Raw genomic sequence first — 23,385 nt, forward strand, 5'->3', positions numbered from 1 at the left:
AACCGGAGATAATCAGACTAAAACAATAACAGAGAGGAATTTGATACCATTTCAAAGGCTTCGTCCCAATAAATGGGCTTACGCCTCACAATTTTCCAGGAAGTCAGTCCTGTGGCTCCCCCATCCACCCTGTGCATTCCAGTGTTGTTGATTAGTTTTGAGACTTTTAGATAGAAAAAGTCACATTAGTTTCTGTGCTTCATTGCTCTGTGTGCTCTCTGTTATGAAAAGAGGGATTACCATATTTTCCTCTTTTTTATACTTCCCATCAAACAGATGTCATTACAAAATACTGATGAATTCCACTTAATTGGTGCCCTTCAAACTAATTACATCTGCTTACCTCTCACAATTAATTGGCTTTGGTGCTCCACAGCTGCTGCATCATTTCTAGCTATACAGGTATAATTCCCATTGTGCATCAGCGAAAGATTAGAAATCCTTAAGGAGCTGGTGAAGTCGATGTTGTCAATCGTCACCCCGAGGCTGGCTGGGATCGGTCTGCCATCCTTCTGCCAGGTGATTGTGATGGGCAAATCCCCGGAGACCACCACGCAGGGAATGAAGACCCGCTGCCCGATGGAGAACCGCGGGAACTCAAAAGGCTGAATAAAAGGCGGAACTGAAACAAAAGAGGAAAGAGGAGCTATTGCAGTTACGGTTTTGTTTCTGAAAATAACATAATGGAACAGATGTGCAGTGCTGAATATGTAAAATCAACACCTTTGACAGCCATAGAGCATTGTTTAGGTAAAAAAGTCACATCTTTTGCAAATACCTTTTTTTTCTTGACTACCCAATGCATAAGCAGAGATCACAAGCAGTGCAATCCCCGGCTTCTAGAGACGCCAGACACCACTGGCAGATTCCTGCAAAAGTATTGAGCACCTCTTCAAGAAATCACACTGCCATCTCGTGACTCACCAGGACTTTCAGCAGCGGGATTGCCTGGACAGTCCAGGAAGAGGTCAGCAGCTTTCAGGATCTGGTGCAAAAGCCTTGCTTAGGGTCATGGAATAAACCTGGAAGAGGCTCTAGCTTTGCCTCTGGGACATGATGAAAGGGAGCATAAGCTTCTCTAACTTCTCCTGGCACTTATTTCTTAGCATTTCAAGTCACAGTTCTCAATAAGATTGGGTAGAGGTATGAAGTGAAAGGCATATACAGCACTTGTAGGACAGCAAATTAAGTTAAAACTGATTTCTAAACAGAGGGCCAGTACAAGGCATAAACTCTCAAGCTGGTGTTTAATTCCTGCTGAGCATATTTTGCTTGGCAAATGTTTTTTTCTTTCTCTTTTTTTTTTTTTTTTACTTATTATTCTGTGGCTGAACTGAAAACCATGAAAGAAATGCTCTTATTTTCTATCATAGAGAAGAATTCCACTTCTTAGAAAACATTTTGTTTTCAGTTTTTTTTAATAAAAACAAAGGAAACAGTGGGTTGGATTCAATAAACAAAGCAGGAATTAATGGCGATGCCTCACTTTCTCTAGGTTGTGGTTGAACATTTTTTAACAATTTGGTAAATTGAGAATCAAATACCTACCCCGACGAAGGATGTGAAATCCTCTCCCCTTCTCAGGGGAGCACTCTAACAGCCAGAGCATTGATCTAAGATACGTTTCTATCAATCACTCGTGAAAAGACTGTAAAACCAACTTCGCAAGCAGTGCTCAAATACTCATTTATCAAAAGAGAAGGTTCCTAGAGGCTACGTACCTTAAGTATAGGAGTGCATTTTCCTATTCTTGCCTGAGAGATTACTTATATACACTCTGTAGTACATTTGAACATCTTTAACAGGAAAGATTGAAGGATACCCACAGCAGAACATTTATACTGCTGTATATTAGCTAGCTTCAGAAGAAAATGGGGCTGGTGGCTGTATCTAATTGTATTTCTTTTGTCCTTTCTCCCTTTAGCAAATCTAAGGCCGTGTTTTCCCCAGAACTGAAGCAGGAAAGAAACAGAAAAACTCTTCAAAGTGGTTGCAATGCATACCAGCCCATTGACTTCCCCAGCAGCATTTTTGCCAGTGTCCTATTTCTGGGATGCAGGGATAGGTATTTGTGACCATTATTATGGTAGTTCAATGCATTTCTTCTGATCATTGCATATGTGGGCTGCTCTTCCATCAGGAGTAAGAAAGTTTATCATTAAGGAAGCAATACCAACCCCCCCCAAAGGGCAAAGGTGTCATTCAAAGGCATGTTCAAATGCTTGTGTATATGCACATCACAGTGCACAAATCAGATATTAACTCCACTGTTTCTGGCATAGCCATGGTGCCGTTTGATGAGGAGAAGTTATGACCGTGCGCAGCTGCCACAGAGAGGTAACATCAGGCACAGGGTACCACAACTCATCCTTACAGGCTTTCCCTGACTTCTTCCGAGAGCAGCTCGCCGTCTGCGGTTGTGAGAAGTGCTGCTGCAATCAATTTTTCTCACAGACTGTAATGCCTTTTCCTGACTGCCATCTCTCAAATCACTAAAACCTGTCCTGTTGTGTTTTGAAATCTGGTAGATCAGGCATACACAAAAAAGAAACTCGGTATAAATTACCGTGTTTATTTGAACTTTGAGCGCTGGAAATTAACTGCTTTTTCACTTGGGGACCTACTGTCACAAAGTGAGGCAAAATGTCTGCCTGCCTCTTCTAATTACCTTAGCGCAGCTAATGCATTCACATGAGATATTTCGGATTCTTTGTACATCAGCAGAAAAAGGCCAAATTTCTCTTAGCATTTATTGACAAGCAGTTTATAATATGAAATAAGATTTCATAAGTGGAAATGAGAAATTTTTAGAATGAGACTGTCAAAAGGTTTTGACATAACCTTTCCCCTTGATGAGTGCAAATATCTGCTAAATACCAAGTGCCCTCCTTACTGTGTTGGCTAGCACATTTCTGCCCGAACCCTTCTCTTAGTCTCAGGCATCATTACTGAAAGATATACTAAAATTCACAACAGGGTGGCAAATTGCTTCTGTATTTTCTGCTGAGTGTGCAACAAATTTGAACCAATCTTTCATGGACAAAATTATATCAAAAGTCAGACAACATATTGCTCAAGGATTATTATGTACATCTTCACTCTCCATCTCCCTGGTGAAGAAAACAGGGAGCAAGGTCATTAGGTCACATGGAAGTATTTTTCAGAAAATATTGATTGCAAGGCTGCATTTATCAACTCTAAAATTTAAGTAGCAGCCTGCAGAGCATTTCAGAAATTGGCTAAAATATTTATAGACAGCATATTTTCCCTCTACTCTGGTTTTTAAGGTACGGGGGAAACCAACATTTATTTCTGCTTCATAAAATACAATGTATATTCAACCTGCAGCAGCTTGCAGTCCTGACAAGGAGCTTATTTTAAAAACCAGTGTGTAATTTAAAATCAGGACTTCAAAAAAAGTAAATAGTCCAGTGATAACTTTGAAGTATTGAAGAATGTTTTTCAGCTACAGTATGTACCAGTTTCGGCTGATAAAGGCAGTTCCTGGTGATCTAACATAGCAGATAAATTTTCTTCATGCTAGTTTGAAGAAGGAAACAATCACAAAAAAATCACTTATTTAAAACATAGAATAAAGCATACCTGAAGTCAGGCAAATAATTTCTGAAATACAAAAGTTTCCACATATATATATCTCTCTACATCTATCTCTGCAGTAAAAAAGTTGACATATATCCCTGACAGAAGAAAATATCAAGCTTAATTAACCAGCATGTGGGGTTTTTTTTTTTTTGTAAACTAAAACTGTATCATTGCCAAACAGCTCTAAAAAAATGAGGGATGTATACTACTTTAACTCTGAGAGAGAAAAGTTACAGTAGGACAGATGTATTTAAAATGTGTTTAAAATACTTCAAAGTGTGTTGAAGTATTCTCCTTCCCCATATGTAGCTTTAGTTCGACCATACTTCAGAGCTTGTATTTGATTTTTTTTGTTAAATTATGCTATTTTATATATAAGATGTTAAATGTTAACCATATAGAGAGAGGGCTGTATGTGTATGTGTGCTTGTGTACATGGAAGGGATGTTTCTTCCTCTACCCACAACGGGCAAAAGAGTGACAATCTCTGCTTCACGCAAAGAAGCGCAACGTCTTGGGAATGCTTTATTGATGAGTGCTTGAATTAAGCGTCTGTTTAAGAAGAGAGGCATGGGCCAGCCTCATTAGTGCTAATGCAGGAAGATTTAAATTATGCTTTTGTGCCCTAGCAAGGTCTTCTGTACCTCTGGGAGATTACTGTAAAGGAGGGCAAAGAGGGCTTCCATGCTGCTCTCCATTAGCAGAGGAACATCCTTAATTTCTTGCCCTCCATTCCATGGGATTTACGTTGGAAGAAACTGCTGAGATGATTCACTAAAACAGAGTATCCTGCAGATAGCCTGTCTCCTGCAGCAGCACTGTGAGCATGGTGTTCCTCTCCTATGACTCTGCATAGTAAAATGAAAGTCATCCTCTGCTTTACCTTTAGAAATGGTTTCCTAATGGATTTTCTTGCAACAACACTGTTGCAGGAGCTGTGCCCACAGTATAAAATACCTTTGGCAATGAATACTCACAACACAGGTCCAGTGGCTGATGCAAAGTAATAACCACCAAACTACGTAGCCTCTTAAGGCTACCATGTGACCCTAGATTTCATGCACTAGGAGTACAAAAGCCAAAACCGTTTTGTCTCTGCACAAGCCCTACCCACAGTCTAGTCATTTGTAAGTTTTATCAGCCATCAATTGTTTCTCCTGAACAGCTCCATCCCTTGGTGGGTGATGGCCTGAGCAATTGCACACAGTCGCTGAAGCACTGGATTTTTCTGCTTCTTTCTTGTATGTATTGAGCCTTATCAGTGGGGCATGTCATTCATCAAACTACCTGTTAATGGCATTTACTGAGCCGAGCCTCATACCCTGCTCCCTTGTTGTGTGCTAATGTATCCTGTCTTGAAAAGAGGGAATACTGTTATATTCTTTGGGCCTTACTATTTATATATGAATTAGGAAAAAAAAAGAACCAAACTAATCCCTGTAATGCCTCTGCTGTTGCACAACGTTCCCTCTACTTGTAGGTTCATTAGTTACCAAAATTAACCCTGTATTCAAACATCTTCAAAATCTTACCACAACAAGCTGTGGTATTTTATCAGGAACTGTCGCTGAGTGTGGCAGAGCAAATGCTGTGGTGCGTATTTCCCAGAGGAGCTTATGAAAGGAACTTCACCCTTCGCCTTAGTCCCCACTCCCCTTTCCTGCAATGCAACACTGGTAGCTCACAGGCTCCCTGATGCTGTTCCGAGAGCTCCTCCAAAATAAGAGAGGATGTAAAATATTGTGTAGAAACCAAGAGTGCTTTTATGTCATGTCTCATCCATCTATCAAACCACCTCCTTTCAGCCTCCACTGTGAGGGGAATAGTGCATGCCCTTATCATATGAAGAACCCTGCAAACCTAGGATGGTGGGAAGCTGAGTTCCCTGTTCTTGATTTGAAGATAAGATAGCAACTGCAAGAGTATATTAATACAACAAACAGTTACCTTTATTGTCAAAGTGCTGCCTTGACAAGAAGCCTCACTTGTAGGCTAGGTATCCAGAAGCACTTATTAGTTATTTTTACTATGATTTTGGAACCTGGTCCAGAGCTATTGCCCTTGTTTAACCCCTACGTGATCTAAAGTGATATTTGCCCTCAGGTAACACTGTGAAATGTTGAAACCGACTAAATCACTAGAGCCAAAAGTTCCGGATTTAGATGGAAGAGGACTTTAACAGAATGATCTCTGGCTCTGAAAATCATTCCCATGAGTAGTTTGACTGATTTCACACCAGCTTCCCTTTCACCTTTATCCCAGGACTGTACATAAGCAGCTGATTTTATATCACCCTTCTGTTTCCACAGGGTTGATACTGTCTTTTTTTTGCTTGCTATGTATTATACACATTGATTTGAAATTAGACCTGCACTATCATGTGCACGCACAGTCTCGCTTTCTATATGTACTTACACACACACTGCTAATAGCTCACACTAACTTGAGTAAAGTGCTTAAAATTTTAAGAGCAATTTTAACAAATAAATAAGAAAGTATTTCAAATATAATTGACAAAATACATACAAATGAGCAAGAACATGCCTTCTTCCAAAACCAAAGTAAATAAAGCCACATTGTAAGAGAGAGAAGAGGTCTAGCCTTTGATAAACCCAAGCATAATATACAGATAGTCTTGAACTCCTCAGCTGAGGCTCTTATTCAAGTATTAAGGCTCATTTCATATTGTTTACATAATTAGTAAATAAACACATCCTTAAATTGTGTTTGAAAGATATAAGACTGTGCACAAAACCAGTGAGTTTTATTTTTGATTTACGTGAAAGGTTTTATATTTGTACATACTAATTCCTCATCATGAAGACTAGGATAGTAATGAAACAACTTTAGCATACATTTTGGGTGACCATTTTCTGCAGTGTCAGAGGTGAAGTAATTAGTAGTACAGTATATTAGAAGTGTACTGCTACAAGATAAGACACTGAACTGCAGCATCCACATGACACGTGAGCTTTTAAAATATGTAAGTCAGCTATTTTAATGCAAGGCTAAACTTGAGTTGTTGTATGCTGAATGGCAAAAAAATTACACAGACCTGTTAAGTCTCACATATTGAATACCAGACTGTTTTAGTCTTTTCTTCAGGTACTTCTACAGGTTAGATGCTGGGGTTCTCACATGGGAGATATCACTATCAAAGTGCATGTTCCCTTAAATCAGACTGCTGCCACTGCTTGCTCCCCATAACAAGTCCCCATGCCCATTATGTGACCTGAGAATGACTGTTAAGTGGATTTTTGCAGGATTTTTTGCACGACTGGACTTTCTCATCCATTCTCACCACAGGGCCCTTGCGTGATTCCTGCATATGACAACTCCAATCACTTTGAGAGATCTGAATATTTCTTCCTGAATAAGTTGCAACAAGCTTGGAGAGATAAAAAAAGATATTGTATGGGAGAGTGAAAGAAAGGCAGAAAGTGATATAATGAAAGAAATATCTGAAGGACATCAAGGCCAGAATTTTTTTCTGACTCAAATTATTGGCAAGGTTCAGTCAGTAGGACAGATAAGAAGTTACATCTTAGATACGTGCATGAAACTGAATTTACACTTGCCATAATCTATGCCACAGACTGAAGCATAAACAGATTAGCAGATTGTTTGACGACAGCATGCACCGTGGTCCCACGAACCCTTGAAAGATTTCCCCTGATGTTTTTTCCCTTTTGTGCCTACATATTTTTCACTACCTAAACCAGCCCTCCCTGAACTGATCTGCAATGCAAATCCACCAGTAACATTTTATATATTAGAAAAAGCTAGATACTTCCCAGGAAAGATGAGGAGAATCTATTCAAATAGTTGCAACATGAAGTTATTTTGAAATAGCCCCGGTTTAGTTCGCTTGTTTTCTAAAAAGAAACAGGCTGGTACAATTCTTTTGCGTGGTTCACAACAGGTGAAGTGCTATCACTTTGGCATAAGGCAATGAGAAGCCTTCTAAATCAATGAGATATATAAGCTCTACAAGATCAAAAATAGTCCTTTTGAACACTGCACTTTTTATTTTAATGATGCTGCACCCTTCCCTCTCAGGGGCTTCTTTTTCAATTAATTTGTCGGAGAAGTGTGAATAGCAGCAGGCTGTTTACATGAGAAGTGTGTCCCATGAGACTGATAAAAAGAAAATCATCACTTACTACTGATGGCTTTTACTGTAGCTGAGAAAACTATTACTATAAATTACATAATAAAAAAAACGGAGATAATGACTCACTCCTGTTTTTAAAATGCCTTGAGATCTACTAAAATGCTGTAGAAGAGATGCTGCTATTATTATTTTACCATCTTGCCACTTGAAGAGTTGTTTTTCAACGGAAATATGAAACTTACAGATGGGGTGGGTAATATAAACTCTTTCTTTGTTTGCCAACACTTCTCATTATAAGATTATTTTCATTTGCTTGCAGTTTGACTTTTGTTTGGATAGTATTTTTCCAGGCCAGGTGTCTGCCTCAGGCTGAGTCATTTCAGCTGGAAAGTTTCAGCTACAACCGTTTGGCCATTTCCAAGAATAAGGCAGGAGAGTGGAAAAATAGAGATGCAGTATATATTGATCCTACCATAAAAGCGAAGAAAAAAAACAAAAAAGGCATTGTGAGAATCTAAGAAGTCCCACCTGCCCCATGGTTAACAGCATGGATTTCAAGTTCAGCAGGTGATGGCACTAGCATCAGATGTTCTTGCTGTCCCTATGAAAAGTCATCACAAGGGTGCCCAAATTTTTCAGTCTGAGCAAAACCAAGTAAATAAATAGACAGAACCCCCACAGTTATCACATCCTAAGAAGACATTTTCCAGTGACTAACAGCTAAGAGCTCCCAGGGTTCGAGCAGCACTGAACACATCCTAGCACTACCTTCAGTGGCTGAGTCAGTTCCAGCCACGTGGGGCAGGTGCAGTCTGGTGAGATGTCAGAAATCAAAGCAGACAGATTTGTCTCTCTAGTGCTTGTACAGCTGCCTGTACTGGGCCCAGGAAGCATGAAAAAAAGTTATTTCGATGCAGAGAGAAAGAAAGGAGATGTGGGGGCCAAGGGATCAGAGTGGGGAACCAGCCTGCATTGCTGGACATGCAGATAGCAGCAGCAAGCGATGGAGCAGAAGCTCAAACCAGTGTCCCAGATAACAAAAGGGAATTATAGAATTGGATTTAGGGGCAGTGGGGGGAAGTCAGAAGCTGGGAGCAGGCTTGCGGTGGGATTGCAGAGGTGATGAAGATTGGTAAAGTGGAGTTGGGAAACTGGCTGGGGATGTGAGACTGGGACAAAGAAGCAGTGGGGTGAGGTGCAGCACTGACAGTGAACAAAGACCCACATGAAGGCGAGACAGACTGAAACCCAGTGGAGATGTAGAAAGTGAAGACTAGCAGAAAGAGAGGACTGTAACTGGAGGCTGGGAGGGAGGTTGGGAGCTCTGAAGGGGAAGACTAGTTTTGAGTCATGAGAACAAGGTGCTGAGGAAATGACGACTGAGATGGGAAAGATGTGGAGGACAGACTGGTTTTGGAACGCAGAGCAGAAGAGCCAGGATTTGGGCAAGGATGAGCTGGAGAAGACTGAGGAGGACAGGTCATACTTAGGAGGAATGAACACAAAACCCTACATCTTCTACAGAATATTCTTCTCCTTAGGATGTCTGACTTCAATAGTCCTCTGCCATCAGCAGATGTATATGAACCCCACGGGCAAACCACTAGAGCTGGGCCAAATGCAGAGTAAGAAACTAGTGCTGCTAAGAATAATTCTGTTCTTGGCAAGGACCTATGTAGTATGTTAGCAAGGCTAATCTCAATGATTACTTCTGAGGATGTCAGTAGCTACCGTTTCCAGTTTGCAGGAGGGAGAGGAAAGGGGGGCCAGTCTACTTTACAAAAAAGCTAAAAAGAAAATTGCATTTAACATAGGCCAAAGCAAAACATGTTGAAAGTGTATTATTACAGTTGCAAAGGCAAGTGGTCAACAAGTATAAAATACCAGAAATTTAGCATGGAAGTAGTCGTAGTCTTCCCCCTGTTAGGTATGCATTACAGGGTGGGTAGTTTTCATGGCTTTTTCTCAGAACTGGCCAATTCATTTGTCTAAATATAAAAAAAATAATGCCAACATGGCTTGATTTCCAAAAAGCTCCATTAGGACTCAGGCACGGTTCCAACAGAGCTATGTCTGCCAGACAGAAACCTGCCTATTTTCCTGCCAGCTTATCCACTCAGCTCCCAGCAGCCAGTTTATGGGACTGCTAGCTTCCGAGATCCAGATTTTGGGACAGAGACAAGGGACAGGCAAAGGACAGTGGGGGGGTGGCATGCCACATCTCTGTGGGACAGTTATTTGGAGTCTGCAGAACTCTGGGGTAGGTGGCTATGCAGACAAGAGCACCAGTTATTCCTAAAAAATGGGACAACTCATTTCATGTGGTGCCTAATTGGTTCTTCTGATCAGCAATGCAAAGAAGTAGCTGGCCTAAGGTCGAATAGCACATGAGTGCCCAGCTCCCAAGCTTTTGGCTTCCTGACAGCCTGCCAGGTGAGAGGCTGCACAGCAAGGGTCTATAAGCCCCACTCTTGGGTTCTCTGGCAGCCAGGATTTCATTTTGAAGCTATTGTCAAGAAACTTTCTGTTCTCCCATCTGAGATCTTACAGTGATTTCTGAAGAATGTCCTCAAGATTTTGCTTTCATTTGGATGTTTGTAAATCTCAAAATACTCTACAGAATGGGCAGCCCTCTTGTATTTAATTACATGCTCATGCTGTTGCATACCTTTATTTGGATGCTGCTTTTAGCAAGTCCTCATTCAAGACAGAGAGAGGATGCTTCATGTACTGGAGAGTTTGGAAAGTGGGCAGTAAATGTGGTAGAGGACTGCAGACTAGAAAGGCCAGTCGTATGCATAATGCAGATAAATGCTGCCCTGTAGAGCCAAATTCTGTTTTCACCTTTGCCACAGATCTCTCAGAAAACGCTAATTAAATGACTTAAGTCTGTCTTTCCCAGGGGCTGCTAAGCTGGGTGATGTGACTGATCTGAAGAAGGAAAAAGAATCCTCAGAAGCAACTTCATTTAAATGGGAGCAGAGCTTTGAACATATAAATGCTATATAACAGCAGGTGAACTGGAAAAATCAAGCTGTAGGCTTCTGAAATTGAACATACAAAAATTTGTGGATACTTTTAAGTTTAGTCTGTGGCTCAGTTGCCATTTGTCAAAGCGCTCCTGATCATCCAGGTGGGTTTTGAAAATGAACGCATTGTTTCTGAAACACTTTGATACCACAGAGATTATCATCTCAGAAAAGCTCATAAGGAAATTGATAATTATGTCTTCAGAACAGAACATGGAGGAAACAAAATGCCAAGTAACAGCTCATTAAGTATCATCTATTCCAAATCACCCTTCAGATGATTGGTTTGAGGTCACCCAGGAAGCTTGTAGCAGAAATGAGAACAAACCAAAGGACCCATGATGTTGAAGATGGTCAATAATTCTCCCTCAGTTTCTCTGGAGAAGAAATAAGTATACTGATGGTATGAGAAGCTGAAATATAAATAAGGAGATTTAGGCACTGATATTAACCCCCCTTATAATGCCATATTTCAGAGTACTTGAAACCTCTAGTATGCAAGCTGGACCATATTTTGTATTTCTCAGAATCAAACGTAAGTGTCTGAAAACTCATCACATTAACTTTGGAATCTATAAGACGAAAAGACAGCAAAAACATTAATATTTTGAAGCAACAGGCCTCTTTTGACTCTATGCTAATACGTTAGATAAAATCACTATGTAGTTACAGAAGAAAACAATACATAGCCAACTAAAAAACCACTGTGGCAATGCTGACCTCCAGCTACAATAGCAGAACCCTGAGAATTGTTCACGTCTGACATACAAAGCTCACCTTTGACTTTTCGGGCTTAGCACATGAGGACAGGATATTAATCTTTTTTTAAATAACAGTGTCTTGTCAAGGCCAGGGCATGCTGAAGTAGCTAAGGCACTTTGCAGCCAACTTTGGCAACTCCAGATCAATAGGTATGAGCCACGTTGACACGTCCACTTTGTATGTGCCGTGGGTCACTTTTCACACTGCAACTTGCACTGCTCCGATGCATCTGCCTGATGGAGCACATGCAGGATGAGGCTGTATCACAGGTGCAGGGCAGCTCAGCCCGCCGGCACTCTTCAAATGTGCCACTTGTTTATGTAAGTTATGCAGAGTACATGCAGTCATTGAGATTTCTGACCAGCCAATGGCCCTGGCAGCTGAATATCCAGAAGGACAGAAGAATACCTTCAAGGAAGTCAAATCATTAATAAAAGCTACAGTTCAATCAAAATTGATAGAGCTGGCAATCTGCTTTCTCGGGGAGGAATTGTCAAGTTTGAAATTGTAACCTAATGGAAGAACAAACAGTATTGCACCTGAGGTACCAGCTAGCATGATCTAAATGCCCGAGCTGTAAGGATGGACCGCTGGACTTTTTTTGTCTGGCTACATTCATTTTTATAGTCATTTGAAGAACGGTATCATTTAAGAGACAGCATTGCCCATCACATTTACTGTGGTGAACTGTTAGTGCAGCAGCAACACAATTACTAATTTGGCATTCAGTTCCTAAACCGCATCAATAGATCTGAGATATTACTGTAATGTCAAGCAACGTACCACATACATGAAAAGAAATGGTGAAATTAGCTTTTTATGCCTCTGTGTGTGACCAGTGCCCCGATGGTCTCAGGTGTATGAGATGTCATGCCTTTCAGAGTCCCAACTGCTAATGGCTTAAAGCTAATCCCCTAACCTCTTGAAATAATTAGCAATTACATCACTCCAGACTGAAAACAAGAAAGGGATAAACAAACAGCACAGAAAAGAGTTAAAACATCAGATGTCTGTAACAAAGTCATTTTACCTTAGTGTTCTCCTCTGTATCGTATCTGAAAACAGATATAGAAATCAACCTTCCTTCCTTTCTCTCCTCTCCCTTTCAAAAAAGCCCAGGAAAGGTTTCTAAGAACTTCAGGAACAGTGAAATTATACCTCAATTCTTCCTACAGGTTCACATGAAGTGCACTATTTAGTGGCCCCACTGCTCGAAACTAGGTGCTACTGCAATCAGGTTTTCTGTCTTTTGTGTCCTTGTGAATAGGTCTGAACATTGCCAATATCAGAATAGTCAGAACACAATGCTAAAAAATTCCTATTCTCATCTATTGCTGAAGTCTTTCAGGTCCATCTGAACATCCTCGTTTGGGACTATTTGAGTAGATTTTAAGCATCCTATTAGAATTTCAAGTCAAATTTATTTATAGTGCTACCTTTCTAAGCACCAAGAACACTCAGAAAAGCACACTTAATAAGAGAAAAGCAAGGTTAATGCTTTTAGTTCCTGTCTCTGCATATTGGCAGAAACACATACATTAAAATTCTCATCTTATTTTTAAAAGCTGGAAAGTCACTGGCTAATGAAAATGTGAACTTTGTCATCCAGCAGAGAAACAGTCACCAGTGAAACTCAGGTGACAAAACATTAATTTACTGCCTTAGTTGTTGCAGTGAAAACTGCTCATAGAAAGCTTGCTTCTGCAAGGCTTCCACTTAGAAAGCGATACTTTACTAGTTGAATGAAGGAGGTTAAAAGTCAAGAGAGAACAAGACACAGTGACTGATTAGCATCTATGTCATCATTAAAAATAAACACAGATCTGGATTAACCTTCTTAAGTGCTCATTATCTAACTGCCAGCACAACCCTATGTGCGCACGTCTGAGTTTCTGTAAGAGACAGAGCCATTAGCTTGGCTCTGGTTTTCCGAGTTGACCTCACCTTTTACTGTCACGTGCACACTCTGGCTGGTGGACAGCTGGGGCTGAACGAGGACATTGCACGTGTATTCACCCTCGTCTACTTCCTTCTGCACATCTGAAAGCTTCAGTGTCCCGTTGTTCTCAAATGCCACTTGGCGATGGTTAAACGGTAGCAGGTTAGAGTTCTTGTACCACTTGATGGAGTAATATGGGTAGCCGATCACACGGCAGTGGATGTAGGTGTCCCGTCCAGCTATTGCTGTAATGTTCTTCATTGGTCGAATGCTTGCTGGCCCTAGAAAGGTAAAAAGAAACTCTTGAAAACAATTTAAAGGCACATTTGCTTGAGGAAACATGCATATAATTTTTTTGAATATACAAATGTTAACGACATTTACGGCTCACACACTTCTTAGCATTTGACAGTTTTCATTTTTAAGAGCTACTTAAGCAGTTTCCCTAATCTTTATATGCTCTAGTTTTTCCTCACCCTGCAGCATACATACTAATTATGTGGGGGTATATGTTTGCATTATCCAACACTTGTCTGATAAAATCTTTGCTGCATTACAAATTAAAGGCTGAGGATGATTTAATTAATGTGAAATACTAAAACTGATACAAAGCTAGAATCCTGTTACACATGAGAACACTGACAAAGTTAGCTTTTTTTTGATGTATATAAAGTATAATACCGTGAGGATGGGTATTATGCCATGTAGAGCTAGAAATGCAAGCTACAGTACTGTATACATGAATAATTACAATGAATGTTGGACAAGTAAAGGAGGAAAGGAAAAGAAAAAAAAAAACATGCACAGCAGGACTAAAGTAAAGAAACTGTGAACTAATAGAGATGAGTATAGGAAAAACAGACTATAGAACACAAGCCAAAGGGTTCTTCCAACATTTAACCATACCATATACTTTCTAGATGGGGCTGGAGAGGCAGGGTGGGAAAAGAGAGGGGGGAAGAAAAGGAGAGGAAAAACAGTAAGTTGGTTTTGGCATTCCAAGACTCATTTCATCACATGCAACAATCTTCTTCTCCACTACAATGAGTTATGTGTGTTTTTTTGAGGAGCTGATTTGACAAGCACCTCTTACGTTTATTCGAGCCTGGTACAGGACGACTCCAGCAGAGTTGTTGGCAGTGCAGCGATAAACTCCACCATCTCGGACCTGAGTGTTAGAGATATTCAGGTAACTGACCACGTTGCCTTCAGAGGTGATAATCTGGCTGATACGATGACTGCCGTCCTTCACAATGGGATCTTCGTCCAGCGTCCAAGTGATTGTAGGCAGAGGAGTCCCCTTCACGTTGCACATAAGGGAGACTGGCTCTCCCGGACTCACCACTTTCTCACTGAAGGCAGAAATTATTTTGGGAGTTCCATCTGCCAAGGGAAAGAAAAGCAGGAGAATAGTACTTACATGGTGTAAAGGTTGTTCCCTCTATCCTGGGGCCTATCACATGAGCCAAGATCTTTTCTAGAAGTGGGGCAAACAATTGTGTTCCAGGACGTAACTCTAATTATTGAGAGAGGGAAACAAATTTTGGAAGTAGGGTACTTAAACAATCCTTTGCTTACTGCAGGTTTCTTCTTCATCTTCTGAGAAACCTGGTACTGACTCTGCTGAAGGAAAAGCACTTGAATAGATGGACCAGGGCTCTGCACAGCTATATGAACTGCCAGGTTCTTGTGCAAAAGTGTTAAAGCCATACACAGTTCATCACAAAAGACATACACCAAAACCTCGACACATTTGGAATTTTTCTTCTCCTGGTAGATTTCAGCTCCTTAGAAAGCTAATGATGAATCTTGTTGGCAAGAGCCAGGCATAACTTGCATAGGCTAATTTCACACAGCTGTGCCAATGCAGTTTAGTCCTGACCCACAATACCCCATTTAGAAAAGTATAAAATTAAGCTCTTCTGTATACAGATTGCCAGTAACAACAGCGATGCCAATTTCTTTCTGTGGTCAGTTTGTGCTACAGATAAATATTCCTCTGAAATTAGAGCATCCAAATGCTTTCTCTTGTGATCTGTGTCACAATTTACTCAGCCTCCACCAGGCAAGTGAATAAAGGGAATGGATGGAGACCGAAACGTTGAGATTGTAAATAGGGAGCAGGATTAAATACCCCGCTATCCAGGGAGTTCAGCGGGGTAACACTTAGGAGTGCCGACGCTCTGCTATTAGTTAGGAAGTTCTTTCTAAGATCATGCAATGCATGTTTGTTCTCCTTTGAAAATCATACTTTCAAAGATGTATCTAGAAGGAATTTCTGTGTAATTGGGAGCAAAAGACCGCACACCAAGAGCAGTATGCAGAACACAGGAAGCAATCCAGTCCGAAGTTTGGACAACAGTGCTGTAGGCTACTGTCTGGTTTTAAAGAGCCAAGTGGCAAGTAAGCAAACTAACTTCAGTGTTCCCTACAGTATTAGTGCCTGCAAGAAACAGAAGGAAAAGGTGCCTCATTACCTAGAGAGGGGCTAAAGACACTTGAAAACTCACCTTGTACACGAAGCCCTTTAAGGAAAACTCCTTTCAGTGTCGCACAGGACAGAGGATGTCAGGACAGGACTGACAAGTCTCATGATCTGTGTGATGCACTATTTGTTTGTGCACACTATATACTGCCTCTTCATGTACACTGCTGTGTTACCCATACGTTTGGGAGGCTTGAACCATGATGACTCCTCTGGAAATCACAATTCATACATTGCAATTTCAGTGCAACCTCACCCAGGAAACTGAGGGAACTGGCATGATGTATGCAAGACTCCCCACAAAACATGCTGAGTCATAGCAGAATTAAAAACAGGGATGCAAAATTCCCTTGTTTACCCCATAGTCAAAAACATAAGGCACTGCCGCTCTCAGGCTGCTGAAAGACCTCAGCATCCCTGGAGGAGCATTTGATTTGATTTGATTTCATAATTTTCTCTTCTTCCCCCCCTCTCCCTTTCATTTCTGTCCCATCGGTTGTGTGATAGAGTTCTTATTTATTTATTTATTTATTTTCATCTCTGACTCTTTTCCTTTCCTTTGCTGTGTATTAGATACTGTCATCCCTCAGAAAACAAAACAGCGACAAAAAGAAAAAGCTTTTTTTATCCTGAAAGAAAGTTGACACGGGACCAATAAATCTGTGAGTGTGCACACTGTGTACCTCTGCCACCCCTCCTCTTCTTTTTTTTAATTCAAGTGACAGGCTTTTTTTGGAGATGAAGGCATATATTATTTTCCCAGTGAGACCTGAGTGTCTTTGAAATCTTTCCTACTGTTGCTCTCTGATAACCTGCACTCTCTCGACATCATGATAGATTATCAATATGCTCTTTAGGCTTTCTTAGTCACGGGAGATGGTTGCCGAGGTAACTCGGTCCAGGCAGGTAATCTCTTCTTTTTCTGTAAAGACTCTAAAAATAGTGTCCATGCCATGACTGCACTATAGCCTCATTAGTGAGCTGACTCTGTACACATTGATTACTTTCCTCACTTGATTATCATGTAGAACATTGTGTCAGTTAGTTAAGATGATGTCCAAGCCTTCAGCCAATACACCCAACCAGAAAAGCCATGCCTGGAAGGAGATGGTTGGAGTTGAATAGAAACCTCTCATGTCCTGCTGAAAGCTAATGTCAAAAATCAGCACTGCCACCACCCCCCACCCCCACAAAAAAAAAGAGACTGGAAGGACTGCTCATGAGGGATTTTTGTTTTCAAATAATTTTTTTCATTCCATTGGTTTTTGCTCAGAGTGGGACACAATAAACCGCGCTGACAGGACCCTCTTCTCCTGTCTAGGGTCCACTGTCCCTCACTTTACAACAATGACACCAAAGATGACATATATATTATGGAGACCAGAATCGCTAAACAGGTAATGACTGACCTTCTAGTACCACCTGAACATAGTCTTGAGCAGACATCTTGTCCTTGCGCACAAAGCACTGGTAAGCTCCACCATCACTCTTGGCCATGCCATCCATAATAAGGTTCTCCTGGTTAATGCCAGTGATCCGGACATTGTTACCAGGGTTGATGATTTCACCATTACGATACCAGGAGAGCTCCTGGTCCTCGGTTCCCGTCACGCTGCAGGACAAGGACACTTGACTACCAACACTGCTTTTTACTTTCCGTGGGCTAATCGTGGCTTTTAGTAGTTCTGAAGATTTAAATCAAAATAAGAGAGAGGGAAAGGGAAACAGAGAACATTAAGTATGCACATGCATTTATGTGCAAGTAACAAATTAATTCTCAATTAAGGAGAATAATGAAAATCACAGCCATACCCTTCTGAAAAAAAACCCAACCAAAACAAACCACAAATAACAGATGACTGTGCTTGCTCTAAACAAGCATTTTGGCCACCAACATCCATGACACAAAACATAGATCTATAACGATAACCTACTTAACGTGATATAATCCTCTAGACCATGCCTGAATGAACAGTAGGAGCAGATCTATTGAGTAACACCATTGGTGCTGAGGGCCTAACAATGGCACTACACATGTTTTGGGAGGGTAGGACATTACTTCAGATTAGTTCAGTGTGGACATTTGAACTGATGAATTAGGTGCATTCCTGAAGCTCATCTTCTGGTTTAATTTCCTGCAAAAGGAACCCAGTTCATATATTTTAAAACCACTCCCTGATGTGAACAAGTGCAGTAAATGTCAATAACCAGGAGATTAGCTTTTAAGAGTGGAAGATCCACACTCAAATGTTAATATAGGTGCACAAATAGACATCTGTAGGATCTGTCCACATGTAAGTGTTTCTGTGTATGGGCTCACTAAATTTTCTGCTTCAACTTGGGAAGACTACAGTATTTTCAAATCAGCCTTTAAAAACAGTAGGACATAGGTAATGCAAGTTTTATATTGTAAAAAAACCCAAACAACCGAGGATGAACAGGGTTGGAAAAAAGTCATAAACGTAAATGCAAGGATAACAATCTTTATCCTGCCACCTAACAGTTACCGGCATTACTGAATGCAGATCTCATCTCATGCTTTGCATATTTTGATTTGACTTCCTAATTAAGGTAAGGGACTACTATCAACAGAAATACCATCTCTGATACTAAATACATACCAACCTATTTATTTTTTTTACCAGCTTGCATGCATGCATACACACACATGTATACACATACTTATACATAAAAATTTCCTCAGGTGACTCATTCACTTTACTGAACATTTTATAACACACATATGGAATAAATCTTTACTGGCCCATTGGGAACAGAGGCCTGGAAAAAGCCATACAGGTCAGTGGCCTCAGTCATTCTGGATCACAGACATGTATGTGACAGACTTTTCTTCTACAATAGTCCAGAGAAACAGTTAATCTGTGCTCATATGCATGTTACAAGTCACCGAACATCTCCATGTTTCGTTTCCTATCCAAAAGACCACAAAGGCTCAAAACTGCCAATGACCCATTAAACAAAACAGACACACTCAAGTGCACCACCAACATCTCAGAGCCATGATGATGCAAGAAAGTGAACCACATCCTCCATTTCAGAGGAGGGTAAAACTCCTGTGCTTCGCCCAGCTGTTGCTTCCTGCCAACCTGATCCGGAAGATATCTACTGGCTGTTTGACCACTGAGTCCATAAGTAAAATGTATCATCAGGCATCGGGGATACTTTTGGTATCACTAGCGATACCATTACACCGTGTCTCTGGAAGTTTTGACTTTGTATTATACAACACAGACTGAATTCAACTATTTTTTCTAAATACATTTAGAAGCAAAGCTCCTCTGTTATAATTCACGAATTATTGGTCTTTGATCTTGTTTTTATTTTGGCCAAATATATTATGCGTAAGTATTTGTGAAGATATTTTTATGGCCTGAACTCTTCACAAACTTCTCCATTTTCAGTTTGCTAGTCATGCTGTATAGGTGGAAACGTTAGTTCACAAAGCATTATTTCTATTCCAGGAAATAATTTTTTTTTAACAATAGAAGAATAACACTTTTCCAGTGCAGTGCTTCTGAGTAATAATTATCTTTGTAGAATTTGTGAAACATTCAGAATATTCACACGTGAATACTCAACTGAGGGGAGGTATGAGTGTTCAATATTACCGAACAGCATGAATCATGGCAATGAGAGTTTGGCAGCTTTATTCATGAGAACATTTGCAATTTCTTTTTAAGCATCCAATTCAAGCTTCTAAATTACATATCCTCCCTGTGATAAATTATATAGCTACATTATAAATTGCATCTATTTGCACTTCTGATCGCTCAATTGTCCAACGAACTCATCTCCACAGAGCCTACTTTCTGTTGTTCTACAACTCTGAGAAATTTAAGCATTGCTAAGGTAAAGTAACAGAAAAAACAGAAGGTACAGCAAGACACGGCAATATCTTCCCTGATGCAAACACCCAGGCAAGAAGTGGCCCGAGAGCTTAACTCAGTCCAGGACTTACGTTTTACATACAGTCGCCCTATCATCTCAGCAGTCCCATAGTTGTTCCACACCTCGCAGACGTAGTTGCCTGAGTCCGAGGGACGTGTGTTCTCGATCAGCAGACCTGTAACTGTCTGCCGAAACCTGCTGTCAGGCTCCCAGGGAACGTTGTCCTTCAGCCAACGATACTTTGGTGCGGGGTGCCCTGATGCTTTGCAAGGCAGCTCCACTCGCTGTCCTGCCATGGCTTTACGGTGGTCAAACCCATCTAGAATAGATGGAGCTGAATTCGCTGGATCTGAAAGAACAAACAGCAGTTTTCAATGGGAGCATTAAAATTCTTTCGTTCACCAAGCAATATGCCAATATTTTTTCTCCTGCATTTTTTGACTCACTAGCCCAGTGTTTTATGTACTACAGTTTGTTACTGTGACCCAGCCATCAGTCTCTAATATCTCAGTAGTGGCGGCTGGGATCCACCAGCATGTACTACTGAAGCATCTCATGACTACTTGGAAATCCTCTCACTGGGTTTTTTTCCAGGTGGCAACCATTTCTCTGGTCATCCTTCATGTCCCCTATCAGAGGAATGGAAAGCCAGAAATGTGTTGCCTTAACAATTATTACTATTATCCCTTCACTATTCGACTAGAATGAAACCAACACATTTTCCATGCTTCTCGGTGGTCTGAAGGCTTTGAATTAAAGGAACGATTTATTCCCTTGTCAGGAGAGAAATGGGAAAAGACACAGGAATTTCTATCTGCAGTCCAACTGACAGACGAGCCTTTTCTTCTTCTCTGGAAAAAGAACTTAACGTGACAAGACCAACATACAACTTAATACTCCAACTTTCTGTGCTCAACTTACTGAGAAAAGCAGTTCTTAGACCAACACACTTGTGTAGCACCTGGCATATATTTATGTATCTCACAGAAGTCTGTCAGAGTGCCTTCACCAGAGGTGCATGTACCCCACCAGAAATAGTACTCTGTGATTTCGGCTTTTTAAGTTTGAAAACGTTTGGAGGAAGAGGCTGATGTGATTTACAGTTTTGTGCAGCATGCAGCATGATGGAAGCCCATCCTGGAGCTATTTCAACGTAAATACTGAAAAATAAATCAACAAATATTCATCTAAATATTTTCTCATCACATGCACCCACTTTGCTAAGAGTTCTGTCTCACAAAGAAACTCCACATGCTGATCAACTCTTTTTACTCCTATCTGACACACTGATCTCTTTTTGGGTGTATCTACATCATAATTGCCTGGGTGTAGGTGTGATTGCAACCATTTTGACATTTTCAAGTGCTCTTTGACATAGCTAGCTCAGGTACTCCTCACAGGGCAGCTGCAGCAGGTTTATGTTATGTTAGGAGCTGGAGAGATTAAAGGAGCAGTTCATGCTGAATTCAAGCTACTCAAGCAATAGCGTAACCAGTACCTGAGCTAGTTTAAAACTAGCTTAGATATATCTTCATGAACTGCAGCCATACCTGGGAGGCTACACTTGAGAGCAAATAGCTAGAGGCACTATGCAAGTTATACTATCAATCCAGAAACTAAAATTGTGATGGTAAACAAATGGGCTAAGTAAATTTTATGTGAATATCTAGATAAAACCCTAAATGCCAAGTTCAATGAAAGACCACAGAGGTTTTTCTGCTCTCTAGATGCCAGCAAAATGTTGAGCCATTGAAGGCAAAACCACATTCAGTTTACAGCAGCTTGCTGTCTGTCTCATTAGAAACATGTCAGCCAGTAGTTAAACAAATGATTTTGCATGCATCAGTAGCCTCAAGGTCCATATTTGGCATCAAGATGGGTTACATTTTTGAACTTTCCATGCTGTTTATGTCTGGCTGAGTGAAAGCAAAATCTGCCAGGATGCTATTGGGAAAGCCAGTGTCAATTTGGCTAATTGATTAGCCAGCTCCTTTCTCGCCTTTTCGGTCATCAGGCATCTATGTTTTCAGTGCATGGATTCTTTTGTGCAGCCTGAGGAATTAACTCAGTAAAAACATAAGCATGCAAGAAATTACAGCTCTGGCTCTTAGGAAGGTTACATCCACACAAAATCAATTTCTTCAATCGAAAGTAATAATTAAATAATAAAAAAAGTAGAACTGCCTTTTAAAGGTATTGTCTGTGCATTCCTACTCAAAACCCACAGTAGCTTTGTATCTTCTCCATATGCTTTTAACTTCAAAAGACTTTGTGAAGGATATATGTGGCCCCATTTGCAATCCTTTAAGTACAAAAATACAAAGTACCGCATGGACTTTGAAACAGGATGGGCACCACCAGGGGAGGAATTAAAGTAATGGTAAGGAAAAGTTGTGGCTATTAAATATCACACTCTGACAGCCTCCTAGTTTGCTGCGGAGAACTGCATATACTTCAACGCTGGGCCCAGGCAAAGTGCAAAACCACCTCGGCCAACAAGCTGATGGTGACAGCAAAGCAGCTGCTGCCCTCCTGTCCCCATGCCTAGGAAGAAGCCTGGGAAGCCAGGCGGGCTGCCCAAGAGCTGGGGGCTACAGCAGCAGATGCCATGGGAGGCACAGCCCCCTTCTGCAGCTACCATTTCTCACCCTTCAAGAACAGCACACCAGTCCCTGGGTCCTCTATCCCAGGTTCACTTCGCTTCACTTTTTTCCTTCTCAAACTGAGCCTTGGCAGGAGCAGCCCAGCCTGGAGTCCCATCCGCAAAACAGCTAAACTGGGATTTGCCTACGTACTTGAGAAGCCTTGAACTGGTTCTTACAGAGGAGGTATTTAAAATATATTCAGGGATACACAAAATATGATTCCAGTGACCTGCTTTCTTGCACTCTGTACTTATATGTTTAAATGGATGGTAAAAACATCTCTTTGGGATGTCCTTGGAACAGACTCCTATTTAAAGCTCCTATATTGTATATATTCCAGTTAAGGGGGAAAAAAAAAAGCAAAGAAAAAAAGAACAAAAGAAATCATTTACAATCACCTGCAATGAGGCAAATAGCAAAGTAACATAACCCAATTCCAATACATGGTATGGACTCTTTTGAATGATTATTTTACTATGCTTTAACAGTCAGCTGCAAATGACTTCTAGCAAGGACAGCGGTGGAAAAACTGAGGCAAAATACTGTTCTAAAATATTCTATTTTGGATCTTCTTTGAAGGACAGAGAAAGAAACTCATTATGCTTTCAAATTCTTAAGGATTTTTTGGAGGGTGGGGATTAAAAAATGGTGAAGATTTTGGGAGCTGGGATTCATGTCTGGACAAAATTATTTTTGGAAAAGCACGCTCTAATGGGCATTAGAGGAATATTCTGTAGCATGTTAATGGCCTTGGTTTAAATTTTATTTAGAAAGGCCACAAGATTTCAAGGAGATGTTCTTACTCCAGATGAAATTTGGAACTTTGCTTTGGTCATAGGCATACTAATTATTCACATGTGTATTTAGTATTATATGCACTTACTTTTCTCACTCTTTCA

At 40.7% G+C, this 23,385-nt stretch overlaps 1 protein-coding gene across 2 annotated transcripts in view; it reads right to left on the reverse strand.

The window, feature by feature from the left end:
* DSCAM (DS cell adhesion molecule) overlaps nucleotides 1-23,385 on the reverse strand; it is a 411,800-nt gene that overhangs the window by 173,609 nt on the left and 214,806 nt on the right. The window contains exons 4-8 of one of the 2 annotated variants that reach the window (XM_076354240.1): nucleotides 19,912-20,190; nucleotides 17,342-17,617; nucleotides 14,534-14,830; nucleotides 13,453-13,728; nucleotides 344-622 (exon numbers count right to left, since the gene is read on the reverse strand). In XM_076354240.1, the coding sequence (XP_076210355.1) occupies nucleotides 344-622; nucleotides 13,453-13,728; nucleotides 14,534-14,830; nucleotides 17,342-17,617; nucleotides 19,912-20,190 (1,407 nt within the window). Of the gene's footprint in view, nucleotides 1-343; nucleotides 623-13,452; nucleotides 13,729-14,533; nucleotides 14,831-17,341; nucleotides 17,618-19,911; nucleotides 20,191-23,385 lie in introns of those variants that run through there. The other variant, XM_076354249.1, reaches the window with a different exon arrangement.

This window comes from Aptenodytes patagonicus, chromosome 1, assembly GCF_965638725.1.
Source record: "Aptenodytes patagonicus chromosome 1, bAptPat1.pri.cur, whole genome shotgun sequence".
NCBI classification, from domain to species: Eukaryota; Metazoa; Chordata; class Aves; order Sphenisciformes; family Spheniscidae; genus Aptenodytes; species Aptenodytes patagonicus.